We start from the raw sequence: 24926 nt of genomic DNA, 5'->3' as shown, positions 1-24926 counted from the left end.
TTGCATTTTTACAGATTTTGGAAATACATTTTCAAAGATTTAATGAATACAAATATAATCAGGACATTTACTGCAATGCAGCATCAATGACTAAGCCCCCTTAAAGCAAACACACTGAGGCCTCTCTCACACAGTGAAACACTCCCTGTATAACGCTCCCATTGAAATCTATGGGGCCACACAGACGTGTCATCCAGCGCTGCAATTTAAGGACGGAGTCTGTTTTATATTTGTCCGTCCACAATGATAGGGTGCGCTAAAACACACTGCAGCCAAAAGCGACAGTAAAATCACAGCAAAGCGCCACGTTTGAAATCACAGTGCTTTGCCATGTTCATGTGTGAGAGCCGCCCTTTCTAACATGCAACCGCATTAGTAAGAACAACCCTAAGGCCTCATATATGGACATGCAAAATCTAAATGTCAGCCTGTGATATAGTGCAAAACAAAAGTGTACTTTGTATCATATCATATTGTATGTCTCTTAGTTCTGCATTGTTGCTCTATATTGGACGAAGTTATTCCTTAAAAACACAGAAAAAGGGGAATATTTTCATGTCCCTGTCAACCTATATGGCCAAGCTTTTATCTGGTGGTATGCATGGCCTCAGTATGATGTATAACAGCTACATTTAGGAATCTTATACATTCCTTTACAATGGGAAACTCAAAATGATACTGTAAAATTTTCTTGAGGATAAAGGAAAATAGTTTCACTGGTATTCACTATCCCTCCCTTCATTGGAATTATGCAAGATGAAGCCATACAAAAGTTTCTCTGATTTTGCCAGTGAATATGTTACTTAGAAGGGAATAGAGCCTTGATATGAAGTATTTTCACACATCACTAGATGGCAAGAAACATTTTAAATCATAGGCTGAAATGTTGTTCATGCAGCCAGTTTAACAATAATTACTATTTTTTAGGATAAGTAAAATAATAGGTCTTATCCTCGTGCATTTTTGATGGATGAGTGTTCACTGCAAGTTTATATGGTCCTGATCTTGACTGCATAACATTCAAATATTGTAAATTTACTGATTGTGGGTAAGGTGGATGAACAAAGAAGGTGATTACATGGAAAAATAGATGAGAAATGTGTTTGCATCAGTTGAATAGGCAATTTAATATAATTCCATTACATTAAGAAGAAAAATAAATAGCGGGGAACTTTGCAATTTAATGAAAATACGATAGCACTATATTACGTTTCTTCCCTGTCCTTGTTATCATGTTATTGTTTAACTAAATGTAATTTTGTATTATTTTTTATCAAATTGTTGATATTTAAAGCTAAAACCTATTATTTTCAGCTCTACCATAAATGTACATGTTTAGGCACATAGACAGCAAGTGAGTGAGGAGACTTACAAGGCCATTCATGCTCTTCTCGATAATTTGCCATTGAATGGCCTTATAAGTCTCCTCCCTCACTCACCTTCGAGGTGCCCTCCCTAAGGAGAAAAGATAGTGTTCCTGACTCACATCACAGGCCTCTTGCTAGCCAAGCCATAAATCTACTGAGCACTGATGAGGGGCAAACGCTCCCAAAACAGCTGTCTGTGTATGGTGTTCTGGCTTGGCTTCCAATTCCCAGTCATTGTTACAAGGCATGTATAAAGATTCTAATAGTGGCTTGCAAGAATGCTGCATTCCAATAGGTGGTGCTGCAGAGGCATTGTTCCATATCCCTTATTTGCATAAAAGTTTAAATTACCCCCCTTTTGCCATATCTATAATAAAATAATCTAAATCATAAAACAAAATTACATATTTGGTATCGCCACGCGTTCTTAAAAGTCCGATCTATCAAAGTAATGCATTATTTACCCCACACGGTGAACGCTGTCTGGAAAAAATATAAACCACAAAAATACACTTTTTTGGTCATCCTGTCTCCCAGAAAAAATGCTATAAAAAGTGATCAAAAAGTCATGTGTTCAAAAGTGGTACTAACGTAAACTACAGGATGTCTCGCAAAAAATGAGCCCTCTTACAACTATGTTGATGAAAAAATTAAAAATGTATTGCGCGCAGATGATGGCGGCAGAAAATAATTTAAAAAAATTAAATGTCTTTGAAAAAAAATTTAAGTAGTACAGCAAAAAAAAAAAACCATATAAGTTTGGTATTGTAGTAATTGTACTGACCCGTAGAATAAAGTTATGTCATTTTTGTTGCAGTTTGTGCGCCGTAGAAACAAGACGCACCAAAAGATGGTGGAATTTTTTATTTTTTTCCTTTTACTCCACTCAGAATTTTTTGTAAGTTTTTCAGTACACTATATGGTACATTAAATAGAATCATTGAAAAATACAACTCGTCCCACAAAAAACAAGCCCTCATACAGCTACGCTGATGGATAAATAAAGGAGTTACGATTATTTAAAAGGGGGGGGGGGAACAAAAATGAAAAAAAAAAAAGGGCCGAGTCCTTAAGGGGTTAAGAAAGAGCCATAAAAGTCCTGTATAACACTCTTTGGTCATCTAGGAATTATTTAAGTACTTTTGAACTGTTTTAAGGCAATGAAGAAGAGGCGATTTTAGACAAACCACCGGAGGTTTGGGTTTATGCTGATCCAAACATTTAGCAAAGATTCCACCAACACAGTGTTCAATTGTTTTGGTTTGCTCAACACTATCCTTGAGCACAACAAAAGTGATATAAATAGTGTACCAAGATCACCTGATGTTTCATGAACAAATAGGATAGGCTATGCTTTATATGGCATAATTAAGAGTCTTAAGCAAAGTTATTAGTATTGAGTATATATATTATACTACATGTCATATATTACTGTGTTTCAGTGAAGATTGTAATAAGCATACATATAGTAAGACACACTGTACCTGTAAATAAGGAATTACTTTGCAAAGAGTTTTTCCAAAGAACCAAGTTTCAGTTATGTCAACTACCAATGTTGCTGGAAGACACGTGATAGTAACAAGCACATCTGCAAGCGACAGGTTGACTATAAAATAATTGGTGACCGTCCTCATATGATGATTCTTCCAAACTGCAACACAAACTAAAAAGATATACACATTATAATGCAAATAAGACAAAATTTGGTAAATAAATATGTCCAGTCTGTTGGATTACAAAGTATCTGAAAATTATCATATTGTATTGCTATTTACATCTACATTGGGAGTTTCTATTAGAGTTTGTATCACTTTTGATAGCAAGAATATCCCAGCATGCAGCACTATTAAGGTCCAAACAACAGAAAATTAATTGAAATGGCGTAGAGGCTTCATACAAGATCTGGCACAGCATTAGTGCTTTAATTCTAAGCAGATCCAGTGAAGCCAGTGTGAACAGAGCCTTTGTAGTATTATACTGGGATGCCATTGATTGCCTTTAGTACTCTAGCCTTTAGTTATAGTTCCAGTGTGTACATACTTATTTGGAAACTTTCTGGTGTTTGTTGCTGTCATGCCAAAGCACCTGCCACTTCTGCCTGTCATAATATGCTGCAGCTTCCTCTGGTTGGTAACCTGATCAAACATTCCCTTGCTTAATCCTGGGGACATTACACATGCAGGCAAGATTGATTTGCAGTCACTACTCTTCCATAGTCCTCTTAATGTTCTATTGTCTCATGGCGTGTGATACCTAACTTTCCTGTGTGAACACAGGAAAGTTTTAAGACATCTTAAACACTTTGAAAAGATCTTTACTAGAGATGAGCGAACGTGTTCGTCCGAGCTTGATATTCGTGCGAATATTAGGGTGTTCGGTATGTTCGTTATCCGTAACGAACACCATGCGGTGTCCGGGTTACTTTAACTTTCTTCCCTGAGACGTTAGCGCTTTTTTTTGGCCAATATAAAGACAGGGAAGGCAGTACAACTTCCCCCTGCAACGTTTAAGCCCTATACCACCCCCCTGCTGTGAGTGGCTGGGGAGATAAGGTGTCCGCCTGATATAAACGTCTGCCCCTCCCGCGGTTCGCTATGGATGCATTCTATATGCGCTCAATGGGGCCAGCGGCAGCAGCGCTGACCCCATTGAGAACATATAGAAGACAAATCATTCTTCTCTGCCACAGCTGTAACAGCTGTAGCAGAGAAGAACGATGTTTGCCCATTGAATTCAATGGAGCGGCAATACAGCATGTTCCACTGAATGCAATGGGCTGCCGGCGATCGCAGGATGAATGGTCGGAAAGGGGTTAAATATATAACCCCTTTCCTGCAATTCATCCAGAAATGTGTTACACTAAAAATATATACCGGCGTATAAGGCGACCGGGCGTATAAGACGACCCCCCAACTGTCACCTTATACGCCGGTAATACAGTGGAGCAAAGAATAAAAATCATTACTTACGTTTTTAGATGATCTGCGGCGCTCCTGCAGGCTGTCACTCCCTCCTAATCCACGGCAAAGTATTCCTTTCTCCACGAAAGGCTTTAAATCCCTGCCTCCAGAAGCACACGTGCCTTCAGCCAATCACAGCCAATGACAATGATGTCATTGAATGGCTGTGATTGGCTGTGTTTCTGGAGGCGGGGATTTCAAGGCTTGAAATCCCCGCCTCCAGAAACACAGCCAATCACAGCCATTCAATGACATCATTGTCATTGGCTGTGATTGGCTGAAGGCACGTGTCTTTCTGGAGGCAGGGATTTAAAGCCTTTCATAGAGAAAGCTTGTCTGCCGTGGATTAGGAGGGAGTGACAGCCTGCAGGAGCGCCGCAGATCATCTAAAAACGTAAGTAATGATTTTTATTCTTTGCTCCACTGTATTACCGGCGTATAAGGTGACAGTTGGGGGGTCGTCTTATACGCCCGGTCGCCTTATACGCCGGTATATATTTTTAGTGTAACACATTTCTGGATGAATTGCAGGAAAGGGGTTATATATTTAACCCCTTTCCGACCATTCATCCTGCGATCGCGGGCAGCCCATTGCATTCAGTGGAACCTGCTGTATTGCCGCTCCATTGAATTCAATGGGCAAACATCGTTCTTCTCTGCTACAGCTGTGGCAGAGGAGAACGATCTTTATGCTGACAGTGGGGGGGGGGGCACTCTTGCCGCTATTGTGGCTTAATAGTGGGACCTGTGAATTTGAGATGCAGCCCACCATGTAGCCCCTCGGCTGCCCTATCCGTCACTGTGTCATTCCTATCACTTTCTTGAATTGCCCAGATTTTCACACATGAAAACCTTAGCGAGCATCGGCGAAATACAAAAATGTTCGGGTCGCCCATTGACTTCAATGGGGTTCGTTATTCGAAACGAACACCCGGACATCGCGGGAAGTTCGTTCCGGATAACGAACACCCGAACATTTTGGTGTTCGCTCATCTCTAATCTTTACAGCAAAATTAGCTGGACAATTGTTATTTTCAGGGGGGTCAGAATGTGACAGGTTAACTTTGAAAAAAAGTTATGCTAAAAGTGGCAATAAAGGTAGAAATGTGCAAATGGAATATATATACATTTTTGCTATTTCATAAATGACATAAAATGACTTTATCCCTGATAACACTTTTTATTTCTATGTACTGTATTGTACAATACAGAGCCCATAATTTCTGTGTGATACTAATGATGTACTATTTGTTAATATACAGTATAGTGCAAAAGTTTTAGGCAGGTGTGGAGAAAGGCTGCAAAGTAAAAATGCTTTCAAATATAGATTAATACTTTATTTTTGTCAATTAATAAAACGCAAAATAACTAGACAAAAGAGAAATCTAAATCAAATCAATATTTACTGTGACAACCCTTTGCCTTCAAAACAGCATCAATTCTTCTAGGTATGCTTGCACACTGTTTTTGAAGGAGCTTGGCAAGGAGGTTGTTCCAAGCATCTTGGAGAACTAACCACAGATCTTCTGTGGATGTAGACTTGCTCATATCCTTCTGTCTCTTCATGTAATCCTAGGCAGATTTGTTGATGTTGAGGTCAGGGTTCAGTGCGGGCCATATAATCACTTCCAGGACTGTCTGTTCTTTACGCTGAAGATAGTTGTTAATGACATTGGCTGGATTTTTGGGGTTGTTGTCCTGCTGCAGAATAAATTTGAAGTCAATCAGACATCTTCTACTATTTAAGAAAAATCCTATTTTGCAGCACTTTTTCCACACTTGCCTAAAACTTTTGCACAATATTGTAGACTGCTAGGAAAAGATACTAAAATTGTGTTCAGCTGTTCAGTTTGTAAAACACAGTTGGTACAATACCACTTTCTGTCTAGACCTTAAGGTACTTGATTTGCCTAGATGCATCAGGAAAGCAATTAAGAGTCCCTAGAAATTCTATTTATACCTTGGCAGCCAAAATTATATGGTTCTGTCACAGAAAAATGACAAGAAATTTCATTCTGCGAGACGCTTTATTTCTCTCCTAATGGAACATAAATTCCATTTTGTTCTGCCAATTTTGTCTAATCTCCTTCTATGACATGAGAAAGACAGAAGCTCTGCTACAAAAGTGCAACTATCTTTATCTAGTGTAAACTTATTATCAGTTCACTAAAGATTGACATGAATTATTTTGAAATTTTTTATGAACTAATTGTACATTGTGACATTCTCCAATGCGAGTAACAACATTCATAATAATTAAAGTCTTCGAAGGGTGCTGTTGCTATACATAGGATATTTACTTTTATGTGTTCTATCATGTAACAGTTTCCATTCAGTTACGTTCCAATATTATAAATGATTCAGATATAAAACTAGGCACAGTAGGGAGCTGCCAAGATTGTAAACTAGACTCAAAGTATCTGTGAAAACGCTTTGGTAGTCTTAGTTACTATGAATATTTTAATATGAAGAGGTAAATAGGCTGTTTGATTAAAAAATCTTTATATTAACAAACACTTTTTATTAGATTTTTGAGTAGATTATAAAACTTTATAATTTAGACAATTTTAAATTTCCTTCAATGTACAGTGAAACATTAAAAAACACACTAAATAATATATAGTTTGGTGGTTGGAAAGAGTATTAGTTCTCAGTGAGTGCATGGAGACTTATAGGAAAAGTATGCAAACTAGTTCATATCAGCCAACATATGAGACTCCTCCAAAACAAACCATTCTGGGGTTCTTGCCCCTCGTCAGTGCAGAGCAGGGTACTGGTTGACTGGATGATAAACCTTAGATGCACCTGGATGGGAGGGTGTGCTGGTTCCCTTTGTGGCAGTATAGAGATAGTCCCCGACTTGCGAACAGGTTCCATTCCAGGAACCTGTTCGCAAGTCCGAACAAATGGTTGTATGGAGGGGATCCCGGGTGGATCCCGCTCCATACAACGTCGGGTGCAGGCTGTTCTTACAGCGGACACCCAGCGGCAGCAGTTCCAACGAACCGCGCCGCTTGTCGGAAATGTTAACACTTTAAATACTGCTGTCAGAGCGGTATTTAAAGCATTAACAGTTCCGACGAGCAGCGCGGCTCGTCGGAACTGCTGCTGCTGGGTGTCCGCTGTAAGAAACAGCCTGCACCCGACATTCAGAGGGCCCATACAGTGTCCCGCGATGAGATCGCCGGACGCTGTGCAGTTGCTAGGCAGTCGGGGACCACCTGAAAGGCCTCAGTGCTGCCTATGCAGAGTGCCTATCAAGCGCACGGCTTGATAGGCACCCTGCATAGGCAGCCCTGGGTCCTTTCAGAAGGCCTAGCAACCGCACAGTGTCCCGCGATCTGACCGGACAGGCTTCTATCAGGCTTGATAGAAGGCTGTACAGTATGATGTAATGCCATAGCATCATACTGTGCAGGGCAGATTGTTCGCATCTTACGAAGTTCGTAAATTGAACGTTCACAAGTCGGGGACTATTTGTACTTTTAGGTAATGTTCAAGGGGGAAAAAAAGAGAATACAAATTAGCTCATGTCAAATAAACATGCTAGTAGCTTGTGCCATATAAATATATGTACAAGTTGCATGAATATGTCAGTTGATAAGTGCAATCAACATCAGCAAGAGAACACTAGATGCTGTAAATGGTCATTGGTAGTCAGTTGTTTATGAGGTATAAAGAAGGAAGAGAGGATAAGAATTTTTGCCACTGCCATGTCATTAGAGTACTGAACAAAGCTGGCCTTTGGGGTGTGCAAACAATGCGACTGCAGGGGGCGCATCACTCCACTAAGATGAAGGAGGCAGCGCCTGGTCCTGCTTTTAAAACTCTGGCAGGTATAAGGGTTAAATTCAGTAATATACACTCACACTAGCTGCCGCATGAGTCTATGATGCTGAAGGTGCAGTCTTCCATAGCATAGATATGTATATAGTGCAATACATACACAAGCACTTGAATATTCAGAGCAATTGGACACGTAAATACACTTACGCCTGTGTGAAGCCAGCCTTAGGATACATATATGTTTATTTGGTTAGTTATTGTAATATCTTAAGATAAGTTTGCAAAAATGTGTTTGCCATCATGCATTGGAAAAAATATATATTTTTAAAGTAATTTTAGTAATACAGAAGAGCAGCTGGGTTGTTGTACAGAATCAGCTTGAGATGTCTGAACTAACATAGTTTAGGGAGTTTCAAAGTTAAATAAACTAAAAAAGGTCCAGAAAACTTAAGTCAGTTTTATAACTGCACTAATCCATTTCAACATGAAATGAATTTACACATAATCGTGTTATAATAATAAGACCAAATTTCCGCACTTATTTTTTTAAATATATTTTTATAATGGTAGGAACTTTGTTACAAAGCTCCAGGTCCACTGAATAGAGTAAAATGATAAAATTCTGACTGTCTGCAGGAGACACTTGATGGAACTTAGGAGCTTATTGCTTACTGTTTATATATTGAACTCAATATTACAGTTTGCAGTGAGCTAATAAGTTCCTTCCCCTGTGCATCTGAGCTGGCCATTATATTTATAGGGGGAAATTGTAGCTCTGTATTAGAAATCATGAGCCCTTACCACTAGAAAAATATATTAAATTGAATGCAATGTTAAAAAATGATCTATAGCTTAAACCAATTTTCTATTTTAAGCATGTTTTTAAAGGGCCATTCCAGTAGGAGCACATTTTTCCATCACTGCACCCCTCACCTGATTGTCATACCCTGGAGGTCTCCTATGTATATTGCACTCATTGTCGTTCAATTTAGCCTCCTGTCTGATACTTACTAGGCACTATTTTGATTCCTCTGTTTCTCTTCCTCTATACTGTGAAAGCAATCCCATGATGCATTGTTACAGCATCACATGACCGGCTACTAAATCCCAGGTGGCTACATTGAGATCACATGATCCATCTGAAGAAAAGGACTGCAGGATTTTTTAGATAGAAAATAAAAACCAAGCAAGGTAATACTAACTGACATATAAACTAGGGTCTAGTTACATAATTCATTAAAAACATCACCAGAGCGGCATTTTAAGCATTTTTGTCTTTTATAGTTTTCCCATGCTTTAGCTACAAAAAAAAAGCTAACACCCATCAACACCAAAACCTATACCTGTCAAAATCACTACGCTTCAAAACCTTTTGTTACTACTCCTTTAAGATTTTAAGCTCTGGATTGAAGGGGAAGAAGACAGGTAAGTACAGCTGGTTTAGTTATTATAACACACATGCACCTATAATTAAAAAGTCCTCCAGCAACTGGACAACCCTTTTAAGCTATACACAGTATACAGATTTATATGTTGAAAGTTAATTGCTAACTTATTTTGGCTATTTCTCTCATTAATCCTTTCTTAAAAAGGTTTTCCCAAGACTTATAATTGCTCCAGAACCACTCTGAACTTCCTATTTGCTGATGACCAGGACATGTGACTGCTGCAGCTAATCACTGGCTATAGAAGTCACCACTGTAGTACAAAGTGATTGATGGCCATAGTTGCGCTATATGTAGAAGAAATAGTCCCTTTCCTCCAAAACCCAGAGAAATAATTCTATCAAGCTATAGAGCTCGTAGATACATTTTCCCAATTCTCTGGACTATGTATTAACTGTTAAAAAATCAGCCAATATTTACACAGCTCACAATCCAATCACTGGCACTCTTATTCTTAATTGTGGCCTCTCGGTTGTTTCTAAATTCAAATATCTTGGAATGATCATGGTTTGTGATCACGAAAATACAATTGCTGAAATCCTTATCCCACTACAGGAATGTATCTATGAATGACTGTCTGTTTTCTGTGAATGGAGGCAGGGGGCCGGGAGGCATTTTGACGTGCTCCAACTCCATTCAGTAAGTGATCATCACTAGAGATGAGCGAACGTACTCGTCCGAGCTTGATACTCGTTCGAGTATTAGCGTGTTCGAGATGCTCGTTACTAGAGGCGAGCACCACGCGATGTTCGAGTTACTTTCACTTTCATCTCTGAGACGTTAGCGCGCTTTTCTGGCCAATAGAAAGACAGGGAAGGCATTACAACTTCCCCCTGCGCAAAATTGTTTCCTGGGTCTGCTGTCTCTGTTACATCACCGCCGTCATCCCGCCAGAGGGAAACAGTATACATAATATTATACGATGCCTACAGTATCTGTCTGCTGTATCAGCTCAGCATTTAAAAAAACACTGACACTCTTATTCTTAATTGTGGCCTCTCGGTTGTTTCTAAATTCAAATATCTTGGAATGATCATGGTTTGTGATCACGAAAATACAATTGCTGAAATCCTTATCCCACTACAGGAATGTATCTATGAATGACTGTCTGTTTTCTGTGAATGGAGGCAGGGGGCCGGGAGGCATTTTGACGTGCTCCAACTCCATTCAGTAAGTGATCATCACTAGAGATGAGCGAACGTACTCGTCTGAGCTTGATACTCGTTCGAGTATTAGCGTGTTCGAGATGCTCGTTACTAGAGGCGAGCACCACGCGATGTTCGAGTTACTTTCACTTTCATCTCTGAGACGTTAGCGCGCTTTTCTGGCCAATAGAAAGACAGGGAAGGCATTACAACTTCCCCCTGCGCAAAATTGTTTCCTGGGTCTGCTGTCTCTGTTACATCACCGCCGTCATCCCGCCAGAGGGAAACAGTATACATAATATTATACGATGCCTACAGTATCTGTCTGCTGTATCAGCTCAGCATTTAAAAAAACACTGACACTCTTATTCTTAATTGTGGCCTCTCGGTTGTTTCTAAATTCAAATATCTTGGAATGATCATGGTTTGTGATCACGAAAATACAATTGCTGAAATCCTTATCCCACTACAGGAATGTATCTATGAATGACTGTCTGTTTTCTGTGAATGGAGGCAGGGGGCCGGGAGGCATTTTGACGTGCTCCAACTCCATTCAGTAAGTGATCATCACTAGAGATGAGCGAACGTACTCGTCCGAGCTTGATACTCGTTCGAGTATTAGCGTGTTCGAGATGCTCGTTACTAGAGGCGAGCACCACGCGATGTTCGAGTTACTTTCACTTTCATCTCTGAGACGTTAGCGCGCTTTTCTGGCCAATAGAAAGACAGGGAAGGCATTACAACTTCCCCCTGCGCAAAATTGTTTCCTGGGTCTGCTGTCTCTGTTACATCACCGCCGTCATCCCGCCAGAGGGAAACAGTATACATAATATTATACGATGCCTACAGTATCTGTCTGCTGTATCAGCTCAGCATTTAAAAAAAATAAAAGCAAAATACTTAAGGCCTACTACTGGCCTTTGGCCACTTGACTGCTTCTGCGCTGTCAATTCCACTAGCTCAGTCATATGCACCTACGTCTCACCACAGGCATGCGCAAAATTGTTTCCTGGCTCTGCTGTGCGTTCCGTAAGGGAAGTCAGCCTCCAACCACAGGCCAATAAGCGGCACATTTAATTACAGCGTTCTGTTTCTGCACTACTGGTAATACAGCATGCTGAGGGGTAGGGGTAGGCCTAGAGGATGTGGACGCGGGCGAGGACGCGGAGGCCCAAGTCAGGGTGTGGGTGTTACAGGCCGAGCTCCTGATCCAGGTGTATCGCAGCCGACTGCTGCGAGATTAGGAGAGAGGCACGTTTCTGGCGTCCCCACATTCATCTCACAATTAATGGGTCCACGCGGTAGACCTTTATTAGAAAATGAGCAGTGTGAGCTGGTCCTGTCGTGGATGGCAGAAAATGCATCCAGCAATCTATCGACCACCCAGAATTCTGCGCCGTCCACTGCTGCAACTCTGAATCCTCTGGCTGCTGCTCCTCCTTCCTCCCAGCCTCCTCACTTCATTACAATGACACATTCTGAGGAGCAGGCAGACTCCCAGGAACTGTTCCCGGGCCCCTGCCCAGAATGGCCAGCAATGGTTCCTCTCCCACCGGAGGAGTTTGTCGTGACCGATGCCCAACCTTTGGAAAGTTCCCGGGGTCCGGGGGATGAGGCTGGGGACTTCCAGCAACTGTCTCAAGAGCTTTCAGTGGGTGAGGAGGACGATGACGATGAGACACAGTTGTCTATCACTCAGGTAGTAGTAATTGGAGTAAGTCCAAGGGAGGAGCGCACAGAGGATTCGGAGGAAGAGCAGCAGGACGATGAGGTGATTGACCCCACCTGGTTTGCTACGCCTACTGAGGACAGGTCTTCAGAGGGGGAGGCAAGTGCAGCAGCAGGGCAGGTTGGAAGAGGCAGTACAGTGGCCAGGGGTAGAGGCAGGGCCAGAACGAATAATCCACCAACTGTTTCCCAAAGCGCCCCCTCGCGTCATGCCACCCTGCAGAGGCCGAGGTGCTCAATGGTCTGGCAGTTTTTCACTAAGAGTGCAGACGACCGACGAACAGTGGTGTGCAACCTTTGTCGCGCCAAGATCAGCCGGGGAGCCACCACCACCAGCCTCACCACCACCAGCATGCGCAGACATATGATGGCCAAGCACCCCACAAGGTGGGACGAAGGCCGTTCACCGCCTCCGGTTTGCACCACTGCCTCTCCCCCTGTGCCCCAACCTGCCTGGCCTGCACCCACACCCTCAACTCCGCTGACCTTGGCCCCATCCACCAATGTCTCTCAGCGCACCGTCCAGCCGTCGCTAGCGCAAGTGTTGGAGCGCAAGCGCAAGTACGCTGCCACGCACCCGCACGCTCAAGCATTAAACGTGCACATAGCCAAATTTATCAGCCTGGAGATGCTGCCGTACAGGGTTGTGGAAACGGAGGCTTTCAAAGGTATGATGGCGGCTGCAGCCCCGCGCTACTCAGTTCCCAGTCGCCACTACTTTCCCCGATGTGCCGTCCCAGCCCTGCACGACCACGTCTCCCGCAACATTGTACGCGCCCTCACCAACGCGGTTACTGCCAAGGTCCACTTAACAACGGACACGTGGACAAGCACAGGCGGGCAGGGCCACTATATCTCCCTGACGGCACATTGGGTGAATTTAGTGGAGGCTGGGAAAGAGTCAGAGCCTGGGACCGCTCACGTCCTACCCACCCCCAGAATTGCGGGCCCCAGCTCGGTGGTGGTATCTGCGGCGGTGTATGCTTCCTCCACTAAACCACCCTCCTCCTCCTCCTCCTACGCAACCTCTGTCCTCGCAATCAAGATGTGTCAGCAGCAGCACGTAGCCAGCAGTCGGTGTCGCGCGGCACGGCAGCGCAGCGGTGGGCAAGCATCAGCAGGCCGTGCTGAAACTACTCAGCTTAGGAGAGAAGAGGCACATGGCCCACGAACTACTGCAGGGTCTGACAGAGCAGACCGACCGTTGGCTTGCGCCGCTGAGCCTCCAACCGGGCATAGTCGTGTGTGACAACGGCCGTAACCTGGTGGCAGCTCTGCAGCTCGGCAGCCTCACGCACGTGCCATGCCTGGCCCACGTCTTTAATTTGGTGGTTCAGCGCTTTCTGAAAAGCTACCCACGCTTGTCAGACCTGCTCGGAAAGGTGCGCCGACTCTGCGCACATTTCCGCAAGTCCCACACGGACGCTGCCACCCTGCGCACCCTGCAACATCGCTTTAATCTGCCAGTGCACCGACTGCTGTGCGACGTGCCCACACGGTGGAACTCTACGCTCCACATGTTGGCCAGGCTCTATGAGCAGCGTAGAGCTATAGTGGAATACCAACTCCAACATGGGCGGCGCAGTGGGAGTCAGCCTCCTCAATTATTTACAGAAGAGTGGGCCTGGTTGGCAGACATCTGCCAGGTTCTTGGAAACTTTGAGGAGTCTACCCAGATGGTGAGCGGCGATGCTGCAATCATTAGCGTCACCATTCCTCTGCTATGCCTCTGGAGAAGTTCCCTGCAAAGCATAAAGGCAGACGCTTTGCGCTCGGAAACAGAGGCGGGGGAAGACAGTATGTCGCTGGATAGTCAGAGCACCCTCCTGTCTATATCTCAGCGCGTTGAGGAGGAGGAGGAGGAGGGGGAGGAGGAAGAGACAGCTTGGCCCACTGCTGAGGGTACCCATGCTGCTTACCTGTCATCCTTTCAGCGTGTATGGTCTGAGGAGGAGGAGGAGGATCCTGAAAGTGATCTTCCTAGTGAGGACAGCCATGTGTTGCGTACAGGTACCCTGGCACACATGGCTGACTTCCTGTTAGGATGTCTTTCTCGTGACCCTCGCATTCAACGCATTCTGGCCACTGCGGATTACTGGGTGTACACACTGCTCGACCCACGGTATAAGGAGAACTTTTCCACTCTCATACCCGAAGAGGAAAGGGGTTCGAGAGTGATGCTATACCACAGGACCCTGGCGGACAAGCTGATGGTAAAATTCCCATCCGACAGTGCTAGTGCCAGAAGGCGCAGTTCCGAGGGCCAGGTAGCAGGGGAGGCGCGGAGATCAGGCAGCATGTACAGCGCAGGCAGGGGAACACTCTCTAAGGCCTTTGACAGCTTTCTGGCTCATCAGCAAGACTGTGTCACCGCTCCCCAGTCAAGGCTGAGTCAGCGGGAGCACTGTAAAAGGATGGTGAGGGAGTACGTAGCCGATCGCACGACCGTCCTCCGTGACGCCTCTGCCCCCTACAACTACTGGGTGTGGAAGCTGGACACGTGGCCTGAACTCGCGCTCTATGCCCTGGAGGTGCTTGCTTGTCCTGCGGCTAGCGTCTTGTCAGAGAGGGTGTTTAGTGCGGCTGGGGGAATCATCACGGATAAGCGTACCCGCCTGTCAAACGACAGTGCCGACAGGCTTACACTCATAAAGATGAACAAAGCCTGGATTTCCCCAGACTTTTCTTCTCCACCAGCGGACAGCAGCGATACCTAAACAATACGTAGGCTGCACCAGCGGACAGCAGCGGTACCTAAACAAAACGTAGGCTGCACCCGCGGATTGAAGCATCGTTCTCTATCACCATCAAAAACGGGGACCTTTTAGCTTCATCAATCTGTGTATTATATTCATCCTCCTCCTCCTGCTCCTCCTCCTGAAACCTCACGTAATCACGCCGAACGGGCAATTTTTCTTCGGCCCACAAGGCTCAGTCATATAATTTTTGTAAACAATTTTTATATGTTTCAATGCTCATTAAAGCGTTGAAACTTGCGCCTGAACCAATTTTTATTTTAACTGGGCTGCCTCCAGGCCTAGTTACAAATTAAGCCACATTAACCAAAGTGATTAATGGGTTTCACCTGCCCTCTTGGTTGGGCATCGGCAATTTTTCTGAGGTACATTTGTACTGTTGATACACCAATTTTTTGGGGCCCTCGCCTACAGTGTAATCCAAATAGTTTTTTGCAAACCTGCATTAAAGCTGACGTTACATCAGCTGTGCTGGGCACTGCAATGCGATATATTTATGTACCGCCGGTGGGTTCCAGGGAGCCACCCATGCTGTGGGTCCACAGGGAGTTGTAATTGCATGTGTCTACTTCTAAAGAACCCCAGTCTGACTGGGGCATGCAGTGTGGGCCGAAGCCCACCTGCATTAAACCTGACTTTACCTCAGCTGTGATGGGCAATGCAATGGGATATATTTATGTACCGCCGGTGGCTTCCTGGCACCCACCCATGCTGTCGGTCCACAGGGACTTCACAATAGGGAGTTGTTCCTGCCTGTGTCTATGAATTAAATACCCCGGTCAGGTTGGGGCATGCAGTGTGGGCCGAAGCCCACCTGCATTTAATCTGACGTTAGCTCTGCTGTCCAGGGCACTGCAATGGGATACATTTATGTACAGCCGGTAGGTTCCAGGGAGCCACCCATGCTGTGGGTGCACACGGAATTCCCATTGCGGAGTTGTACCTGCCTGTGACTATTTATAAAAAACCGCGGTCTGACTGGGGCATGCAGACACCTTGACAGAATAAATAGTGTGTGGCACATAGGTTCCCCATTGCTATGCCCACGTGTGCAGCTCCTGATGGAGGTGGCACAGGATTGGATTTCTCAATGCTTCTGTACAGCATTGTGGGCTATCGCCCCGCCCCTTTTAAAGAGGGTCGCTGCCTAGCCGTGCCAACCCTCTGCAGTGTGTGCCTGCGGTTCCTCCTCATGGCAGACGCACTTATAAATAGACATGAGGGTGGTGTGGCATGAGGGCAGCTGAAGGCTGCGCAGGGACACTTTGGTGTGCGCTGTGGACACTGGGTCGTGCGGGGGGGGGGGGGGGGTTGGGCAGCATGTAACCCAGGAGAAGTGGCAGCGGAGTGTCATGCAGGCAGTGATTGTGCTTTGTTGGAGGTAGTGTGGTGCTTAGCTAAGGTATGCATTGCTAACGAGGGCTTTTCAGAAGTAAAAATTGTTGGGAGGGTGGGGCCCACTCTTGCCGCTATTGTGGCTTAATAGTGGGACCTAGGAACTTGAGATGCAGCCCAACATGTAGCCCCTCGCCTGCCCTATCCGTTGCTGTGTCGTTCCCATCACTTTCTTGAATTGCCCAGATTTTCACAAATGGAAACCTTAGCGAGCATCGGCGATATACAAAAATGCTCGGGTCGCCCATTGACTTCAATGGGGTTCGTTACTCGAAACGAACCCTCGAGCATCGCGAAAATTTCGTCCCGAGTAACGAGCACCCGAGCATTTTGGTGCTCGCTCATCTCTAATCATCACTCCTGTCTAAAAGCATAAGAGCGATAATTGCTGAGACAGCTGTAGGGCACTTAAGCGCCTGAAAGTCCTCCTATGAGAGCGTTGCATTAATCTCCAGCAGCCTATGAAAATGCTAGGTGCTATATTTAAACTCCTTTCTATATTTGTGACAGGTATTGTTTAACAATACAAAACACTTGCAATGGTCAGCAGCATCACCATGCGGCCAAAAAGTAAAAAGGGGACCTCAGTTTCCAGCTAAGCTGAGCGACTAGGGTCCCTTATTTCATAATAGATCACAGGACTTTGTCTGATTATTGTACTTCTGGATGTTAGCCATAGCCAGGCTGAACTTTGTTATCGCTAACCCCTAATACTCCAAGTTTTCTTATATGCTTGATAAAGGGCATTCAAGCCTCGGAACGGTAACATTGCCTTAGCCTTATGTGAACATCTGGACTGCCAAATACATTTTATGTGCATTCTAAAACCAGTCCCAACTGTTTATTTTTGATACCGATAGAGTCTAGGACTGAGGGACTCTGGGACATTGCACCACATTCGATCTGCATGAGGGAGTGCTATCAAATACAGTGTTATCTAAACCTTTGCTATCCACTTAGTATTTATTTCACTTCTTGATACTTTATCTCTGTGCTTTGCCAAGTAAAAATAATAGACATGGAGTTGATTTGCCGTATATTTAGGTTGACATTGGTTAGCAGCAATCAAAAATCAAATGTGTATTTTAAAAATATATTGAAACTTGAAATCACAGAGGGCAGGGGAATCAAAAGAAAATAAATCACCTTCACAGACTTGACTCCTTAAAACATAACTTTTACTAATACGAATATTAAAAACGAAGGCTTCAAGGACAAACAACAAAAACGACCATCTATTGTAACAGGTGTACTAATCGCTCCATCTATTCAAAAAAAGGGATCCACCTTGATGAAGTAGGAGCCCAACTCCAGTGTATTGATCAGGTAGGTAATATATAGCCTAAGACCAATCACTTAGATCAGAGCGACAGTTCTATAAGGGGGGGGGGGGAGGCTTGTACAGTGTGATAGGATAATGTCGCTGCTGTCCCACTACCGAATAAATAAGTGATGCCTGCACATTAGTGTCCAAAACAAAACCAGGCTTGTCCACTACAGCTTAGTGGTTCAGCACTAGTGTTAGTAAGCTATACACAATAATTATGAGCACAGCCTTAAGCACCAGGTATAAACTGATTCCATGTAGTCCCCAAATTTTTAGGACTAAATGTGATTTCAAAGAATCAGTAAATTTATTTCTTTTAGGACAAAAGGTTCCTTTGGCTCATGCTAGTGTTAATGAGCTATACACAGAAATCATGCGCACAGCCTTAAACACTAGGTATAGACTGATTCCATGTGGTCCCTAATTTTTTAGGACTAAATGTAATTTCAAAAAATCAGTGAATTTGTTTCTTTTGGAACAGTAGGTCCCTTTGGCTTAACGCGTTTCTGCCCCGAAAGCAACTCATCAGGAGACCTTCAAATACTGAACCAGATAGTTGTCCAATTATTTCAAAAATTACCGAAAAGAGATATCTACCCAGTAAATGCTAAGAAAAACCTAGTTAGTAACTGCAGAAAATAAGGACAATGCCTCTAATTGCTAGGTAAAGGTTCAACACATCAAACAGATTGTGATGAGCAAATGATGCCAAATTGCCAATGTCACTCTTACAAGGCTAGCCCCTCACTGACAAAGTATACATCGAAAAGGCTAGACTTATTTAAGACCCCTGTGTTCTATAATGAGACAAAGAAGCCTGCTCAATAACGATGACTAATTGTGCTGGATCTAATGCTTGCCGAAAGTAACTGCCAGCTAAATCAGAGGATTGTTGGTAAGAGAACCAAAAATAAAAAATGAGAAACCTAGCAGTGTCTCCAGCCCAGAAGGTAGGCTGGAGGCATATATATTTAAACTTAAACCTTGTTATAACTATATATCTACTGCAGGAAATTAATATTAATGATTTTTCTCAGACGTAGTGTGGTAGAGACTTAACAAAAGTAGGTTTCGTAATAAAATCAAAATTATAAGTGTACATACAGTATGGAAATAGACTTGAAAATGAATGTTGTCATTACTCTACAATTACTGGATGTGATGAATAAAACTAAAAATTGATATTAGAATGAAAACTAGTTTCAGCCAAGTCTGGGAACTAAGTTTAAATAGTAAAATAAAAATAGTAATAAGAGTCTGATTAATTATAGAAAAAGTTGCAAAGCTAAAACTAAGCTCCAAAGGGTGAGATATTCCAATTGTGGAAACTACTTAATGGGTGTGTCTATATTTGAACACTTTTTTACAGTTTGTAGAGATTTAGAATATGTTAATATCTAATGTGTTATGATGATTTAGTTCATATTATATTTTAGCTATCTGTTAGGTGTATACATTTTCATACATTAATATTTTTTGATGTATCCATAGATTATATATTTAGTCAAGCAGAGTTCTAGATTGCATATTTTTGATTAAATGTATCCTCCCTTGCGTTTATATCAATTTTTTGTGTGGGATAGAAAAACACGGCATACCCTGCTTTTCTGTCCCATTTAAAAACATATGCCCAACATACATGCATGTTCTCGTATATTCTATAAGAAATGTATATCTGTACATTTCCATATGATTAGTGTAAGTTTTATGTCTTAAATGTCTTAACACCCCCTCCCCCTTCCTCCTGATTTCTCAAAGCTCTGCTCCTTTAAAAGGAAACAGATAGCCCCATTTTGGATGAACAGAGCACGTTCTACTTCAAAATGGTGGTAGCTTCGGTTCTATCAGTGGTACCAACATGTTTTTGGTCTGTTTTTGAATGCAAGATCAGAACTGATAGAACAGAAGATACAATAATTTGAGGTGGGGCCTGAAATACTGAATTTATAGCTGTCACATTGGTCTGTCAAAATAGTCATTTTCTGTACATTTCACTTCCCCAAAACAGGAATAAAAACTAATCAAAAACTCAAATATTACTCAAAATGATGCCAATGAAAATTACAAATCACTCCACAGAAAAAACAAGCCATCATACAGCTCTGCCAACAAAACAAAAAATGCTCTGCGGAGTCTAAAAAAAAAATTTTTGTAAAAAAAAGTTTTTATATTATGCAAAAGTAGTAAAACATAATAAAGCCTATATAAATGTGGTGTTGTCATAATCGTAATGACCTTTAGAATAAAGTTAGCATAACATTTATCCTGCATGTCGAACAGTGTAAAAATACATTTCAAAAATGATTGCTGACACTTAATTTCTTTCCATTGCCCTCAGCAAAAAGTAATAACATTTTTAAGAAAAATTGTTCAATAAATGATATGTACATGAAATTTCTTCCTATAAAACTAGAACTCATCCCATAAAATTAAAAGGCTCATACAGCTATATTGACGAAAACATTACAAAGTTCTGAACACAAAAAGGGGAAACGATTTACAATTTAAAAACAATTTAAAAACAAACTTAAGGCGACTGAGTTCTGCACCAAATATATTTACATGAAACACAAAATCAAAATCTACAATAAAAAAAAGAGACGTTTCCATGAGGGTTTTTCCAATTTTAATGTGATTGGTAGGGAGTTCAAAACAAAATGAAAAAAGTATTGAACTACAAAGCTTTATAAAAGAAAAAGACTATAGTGACAAACGTACACACTTATTTATGCAAAAACTGACACAAATGTATGGAAGCATATTGCTGTACTTTTAACACATACATTGATAAAGTACATGTATACGTTTATCATGTAACATATACAGGAAAGGTAGCATAAAACACTTTGTGAACAGCTGCAACTACAGTATATTACCAGGTTGTAAATCAAGGTATCATGATGCTAGGTATGCTAATAATTTCTGTATCTCTTCTGTAACAGGGTTATTAATAATTGATCTTCCTGATTTAAAGCACTCATAACCCACATTCACTAACACCAAGATACATAAATTTGGTATTAATGATATTAAAGCAGAAACTCAAAATGTTTTGTTGCACAAAATCAAAATTGCTTTCGACATCAGAGGTGTTTAATGTGATCCCCTGTGTCACTTCACACAAATCAAGCCTGTAGTCAAGTTCCTGCCATACAAGTTGTAGTTGTAGTTTTGCTCCCTCGCACGTGGCACACAGTGAATTATGCCTAGGTGAAGCCACCCTGAATGTCAGTTATAAGTATCTCAAGTTGGGAAGATCATTTATAATAACCCTCTATATATGTTAGAATTTTGGTATAATAAAATACTAGCGACATATTAAAGCGACCCTCCAGGTCTAGAGAAACACGGATGGCCAAACTGCTTCTCTGACTACTTGATGTACACTGTACATTAGTATGCACCATTTGTCTAAGACACTACATGTTCTTCTGACTAGTCAGTACTGCTCATGTGCACAGCACTGGTAAATCAAAGCAGGTGTTATGTCTTATACTAATGATATATACTAGTGCACAGTGTGCATCAGGTAGTCACAGAAGCTGGTGTGGCCATCTTTGTTGCTCCAGCTCAGGAAATCCTGCAGTACAAGCTAAGTGAATGAGATTTTACAAATATACTGCCATTACAGAGCCAGCACAGCTGCAGCAAAACATGCCCTATGAATGCCAGGAAGATGACTGCTCCAGTGAGAAGGGACCAGGGAGTGCAGGGCAGGACAGACAGGTCATAGTGGTGGGGTTCAATTATAAGGGGGATAGATAGGGCAATCTGCCACAAAGATTGGGATTTATCGAACGGTGTGTTGTCTTCCTGGCGCTCGAGTTTGACACATTGGGGATCAGATTGACAGATTACTGGGAGGGGCTGGTGAGGATCCAGGGGCCATGGTGCACTTTGGCACAAATGAACAAATTAGAGGTCAATGGAGGACCCTCAAAAATGATTTCAGGGACCTAGGATTCAAACTTAGGGCGAGGACCTCTAAGGTAGTTTTCTGGGAATTACTATCTGCACCACAAGGCACACTAAAAAGGCAGCAGGATCCTAGGGAGGTAAACAAGTGGCTCCGGAGTTGATGTAAGAAGGAGTGGTTTTGGTTCCTGGAGAACTGGGCGGATTTTGCTGTAGGCTACAGATTCTACCATAGGAATGGGCTGCATCTCAATAGGCAGGGTGCAGCTGTGCTGGGGGAGAAGATGGCTAGAAGGCAGCAGGAGTGTTTAAACTAGGGACTGGGGGAGAATAAATAGAGAAACAGGGAGGTAGAAAGTGTAGATAGCGACCTGGGACCAAGTAATGGGAATGGGGATTGAGCAGGGGGTAGGGTTAGTTCAGTTAGAACTGACAAAACAGCTATTAGTACCATTAGTAGCACAATGAATATAAAGAACAACCGTATAAATTGTATAGCAACGAATGCAAGAAGTCTGATCAGTAAAGTGGGTGAGCTTGAAACAAGAATGACTGATGAAAATTACGATATAGTGGGAATAACGGAAACATCCTACTTAATGCCGAGGCTACAGGAAGATATAGGTGCAGGAGATGAACATGTAGAATCTCTGTGGGTAGAAATACAGGGAGAAAAAAAATAACAAAATACTGATAGGGGTTCTTTATGTGCCACCAAAGGCAACAGAAAAAACTGAAGTCTTATTATTAAGGCAAATAGAAGAGGTGTCAAACCGCAACAAAGTAATTATAGGGGACTTTAATTATCCAGATATAATATGGGAAGACGACACCTGCAAATCTCACTGGGCTGATAAGTTCTTGGGAACAATTACCCAACTTGTGCGGGACTTATTAACTAACAAGCCAGATAGAATCATGGGGGTGCAGGTTGATGGACACTTGGGAAATTATGACCACAATATAATTAATTACCAGTTGTCATTCAATAAGAAGCCTTATCAGGGAGCGACGAAAAAAACAAAACTTTGCTAAAGCAAAATTTGATCAGCTGAGGACTAATATTGGTAACATTATTTGGGACAACATTCTCATAAACAACAGTACAGATGACAAATGGGAGAAGTTTAAAATCATCCTAATTACCTCATGTGAGCAGTCCATACCCTTTAAAAACAAAAGAACTACAAGTAAAAGGAAACCAATGTGGCTCAACAAGACTGCAAGGGGGATAATAAACGAAAAAAAAGAAAGCGATCACGCTATACCCAGATTGGAACTATGCGCTGCTGTGCTTGCGGTAGAGTTGGCTGAACTTATAACCTCAGGAATGAATCTGGAAATCAAGGAAGTCAAATTTTACACGGACAGCAAGGTAGTCTTAGGATATATTTGCAACGAAACCAGACGCTTTTCCGTCTATGTCAGCAATAGGGTGCTAAGGATCAGGAGATTCACTTGTCCCAAACAATGGCACTATGTTCCTACACACCATAATCCAGCAGACTATGCAACTAGATCTGTAGCAGCTGGTCACCTTAAGAATACAACATGGTTTACAGATCCTGCATTCCTGTACCGTTCAATGTCTTGCAGCATTGGATCTGACTCATTTGAATTGGTAAACCCAGATACCGATGAAGAAATTCGACCTGAAGTATCTACTCTATGCACGGTGACTTTGGAACACCAACTCAAATCCCATCATTTTAATAGATTCTCCACTTGGATGTCGCTCGTTCGTGCTATAGCCTGTTTAAGCCATATAGCTCAGTCTTATAGGTCGACATTACCTGTGAGTCAAAGACCTTGCAAGGGTTGGCATCACTGCAAACACGCCTTTACCGCTACCAATCTGGACAGAGCCAAGAGCATAATAATTTGCGCTATACAACATGAATGTTATGCTAAAGAAATAGACTACCTCAGCAAAGGCCAAACAGTCATCAAGGATAGAGCTTTGAAGAAGATTGATCCCTTCATTGACCAAGATGGGTCACTAAGAATAGGAGGTCGCCTACAAGCAGCCAAAGTGGAATTTAAGGAGAAACATCCTATGGTAATTCCCGGGCATCATCACGTCACAAATCTGCTCGTACTCATCACCAACACGTTCCCGAGCAAGGATGGGAAGGTACGCAAGTTCGAGGTCAAAGTGTGGAAGCCTGGGGAAGGCAAGCTATTCCTCAGACCAGTGGCAGAACGTGTTTTGTTGTTTTCACCGGAAAGACCTAATAGTGATGTCCGTTGACGTCAGACGGGGAGTGTTCTGCCCAACAGAAATCGAAGCTACATAACAGCCCATTTTTGGTGCTTAGTGGTTACAGCACCATCTAGCTGTGTTAAAAATGTATGACACTTTGTTTTTCTATCATAAAGACTGATGTATTATGGGTAGTTTGCAAGGCATTGTGGGAAGAAGGAACTTTCAGCTTCAAGACAGACTTGCCATTTGCTCCCTCCTCTTCAAAATCCACCATCCTTGTAAAAGCATATCTGTTTTACCATCATCATCAATCAATCGCACACAATCGCATCATTATCAATCGCATCGAATGCACACTCGTATGCTATGATCTGTTAACCAATAAATCTGTCAGATTAATAAGAACAGTTTGTTTATTTGGAAGACAGAAATGGTTAAACTGAATGTCGGACTGCACACTGTGTGAACGTGTAAGAAGACAGAACAGTGAGTCTGTGACAGATCTAGCATCCCATAATGCTACTAATATGAGGGACTATGGGGAGGCTGGGAGGCAGCTCAATAAATATAGAGAAGAGCTGCATTCTGCCCACTATGAAGCGGATCAAACCAAATCCCGCAGTAGGAAACTAGCCACAAGCCAGCGGATTAAAGGGGTTGTCCCGCGAAACAAAGTGGGGGTATACACTTCTGTATGGCCATATTAATGCACTTTGTAATGTACATTGTGCATTAATTATGAGCCATACAGAAGTTATTTACTTACCTGTTCCGTTGCTAGCGTCCTCGTCTCCATGGTGCCGTCTAATTTTCAGCGTCTAATCGCCGGATTAGACGCGCTTGCGCAGTCCGGTCTTCTTCTTTTCTGAATGGGGCCGCTCGTGCCAGAGAGCGGC

General features: G+C 42.7%; 1 protein-coding gene across 1 annotated transcript in view; it reads right to left on the bottom strand.

Annotated features, from left to right (window-relative positions):
* Positions 1 to 24926, bottom strand: part of HCRTR2 (hypocretin receptor 2) — an 81751-nt gene that overhangs the window by 38829 nt on the left and 17996 nt on the right. Inside the window, exon 2 of the mRNA XM_066609161.1 lies at positions 2852 to 3030. Within this exon, the coding sequence (XP_066465258.1) occupies positions 2852 to 3030 (179 nt within the window). The remainder of the gene's footprint in view (positions 1 to 2851; positions 3031 to 24926) is intronic.

The sequence above is a fragment of the Eleutherodactylus coqui genome, chromosome 1, assembly GCF_035609145.1.
Source record: "Eleutherodactylus coqui strain aEleCoq1 chromosome 1, aEleCoq1.hap1, whole genome shotgun sequence".
Classification (NCBI taxonomy): Eukaryota; Metazoa; Chordata; class Amphibia; order Anura; family Eleutherodactylidae; genus Eleutherodactylus; species Eleutherodactylus coqui.
Note: the sequence above shows the minus strand (reverse complement) of the source record. Positions and strands in the feature narration are given on the sequence as shown.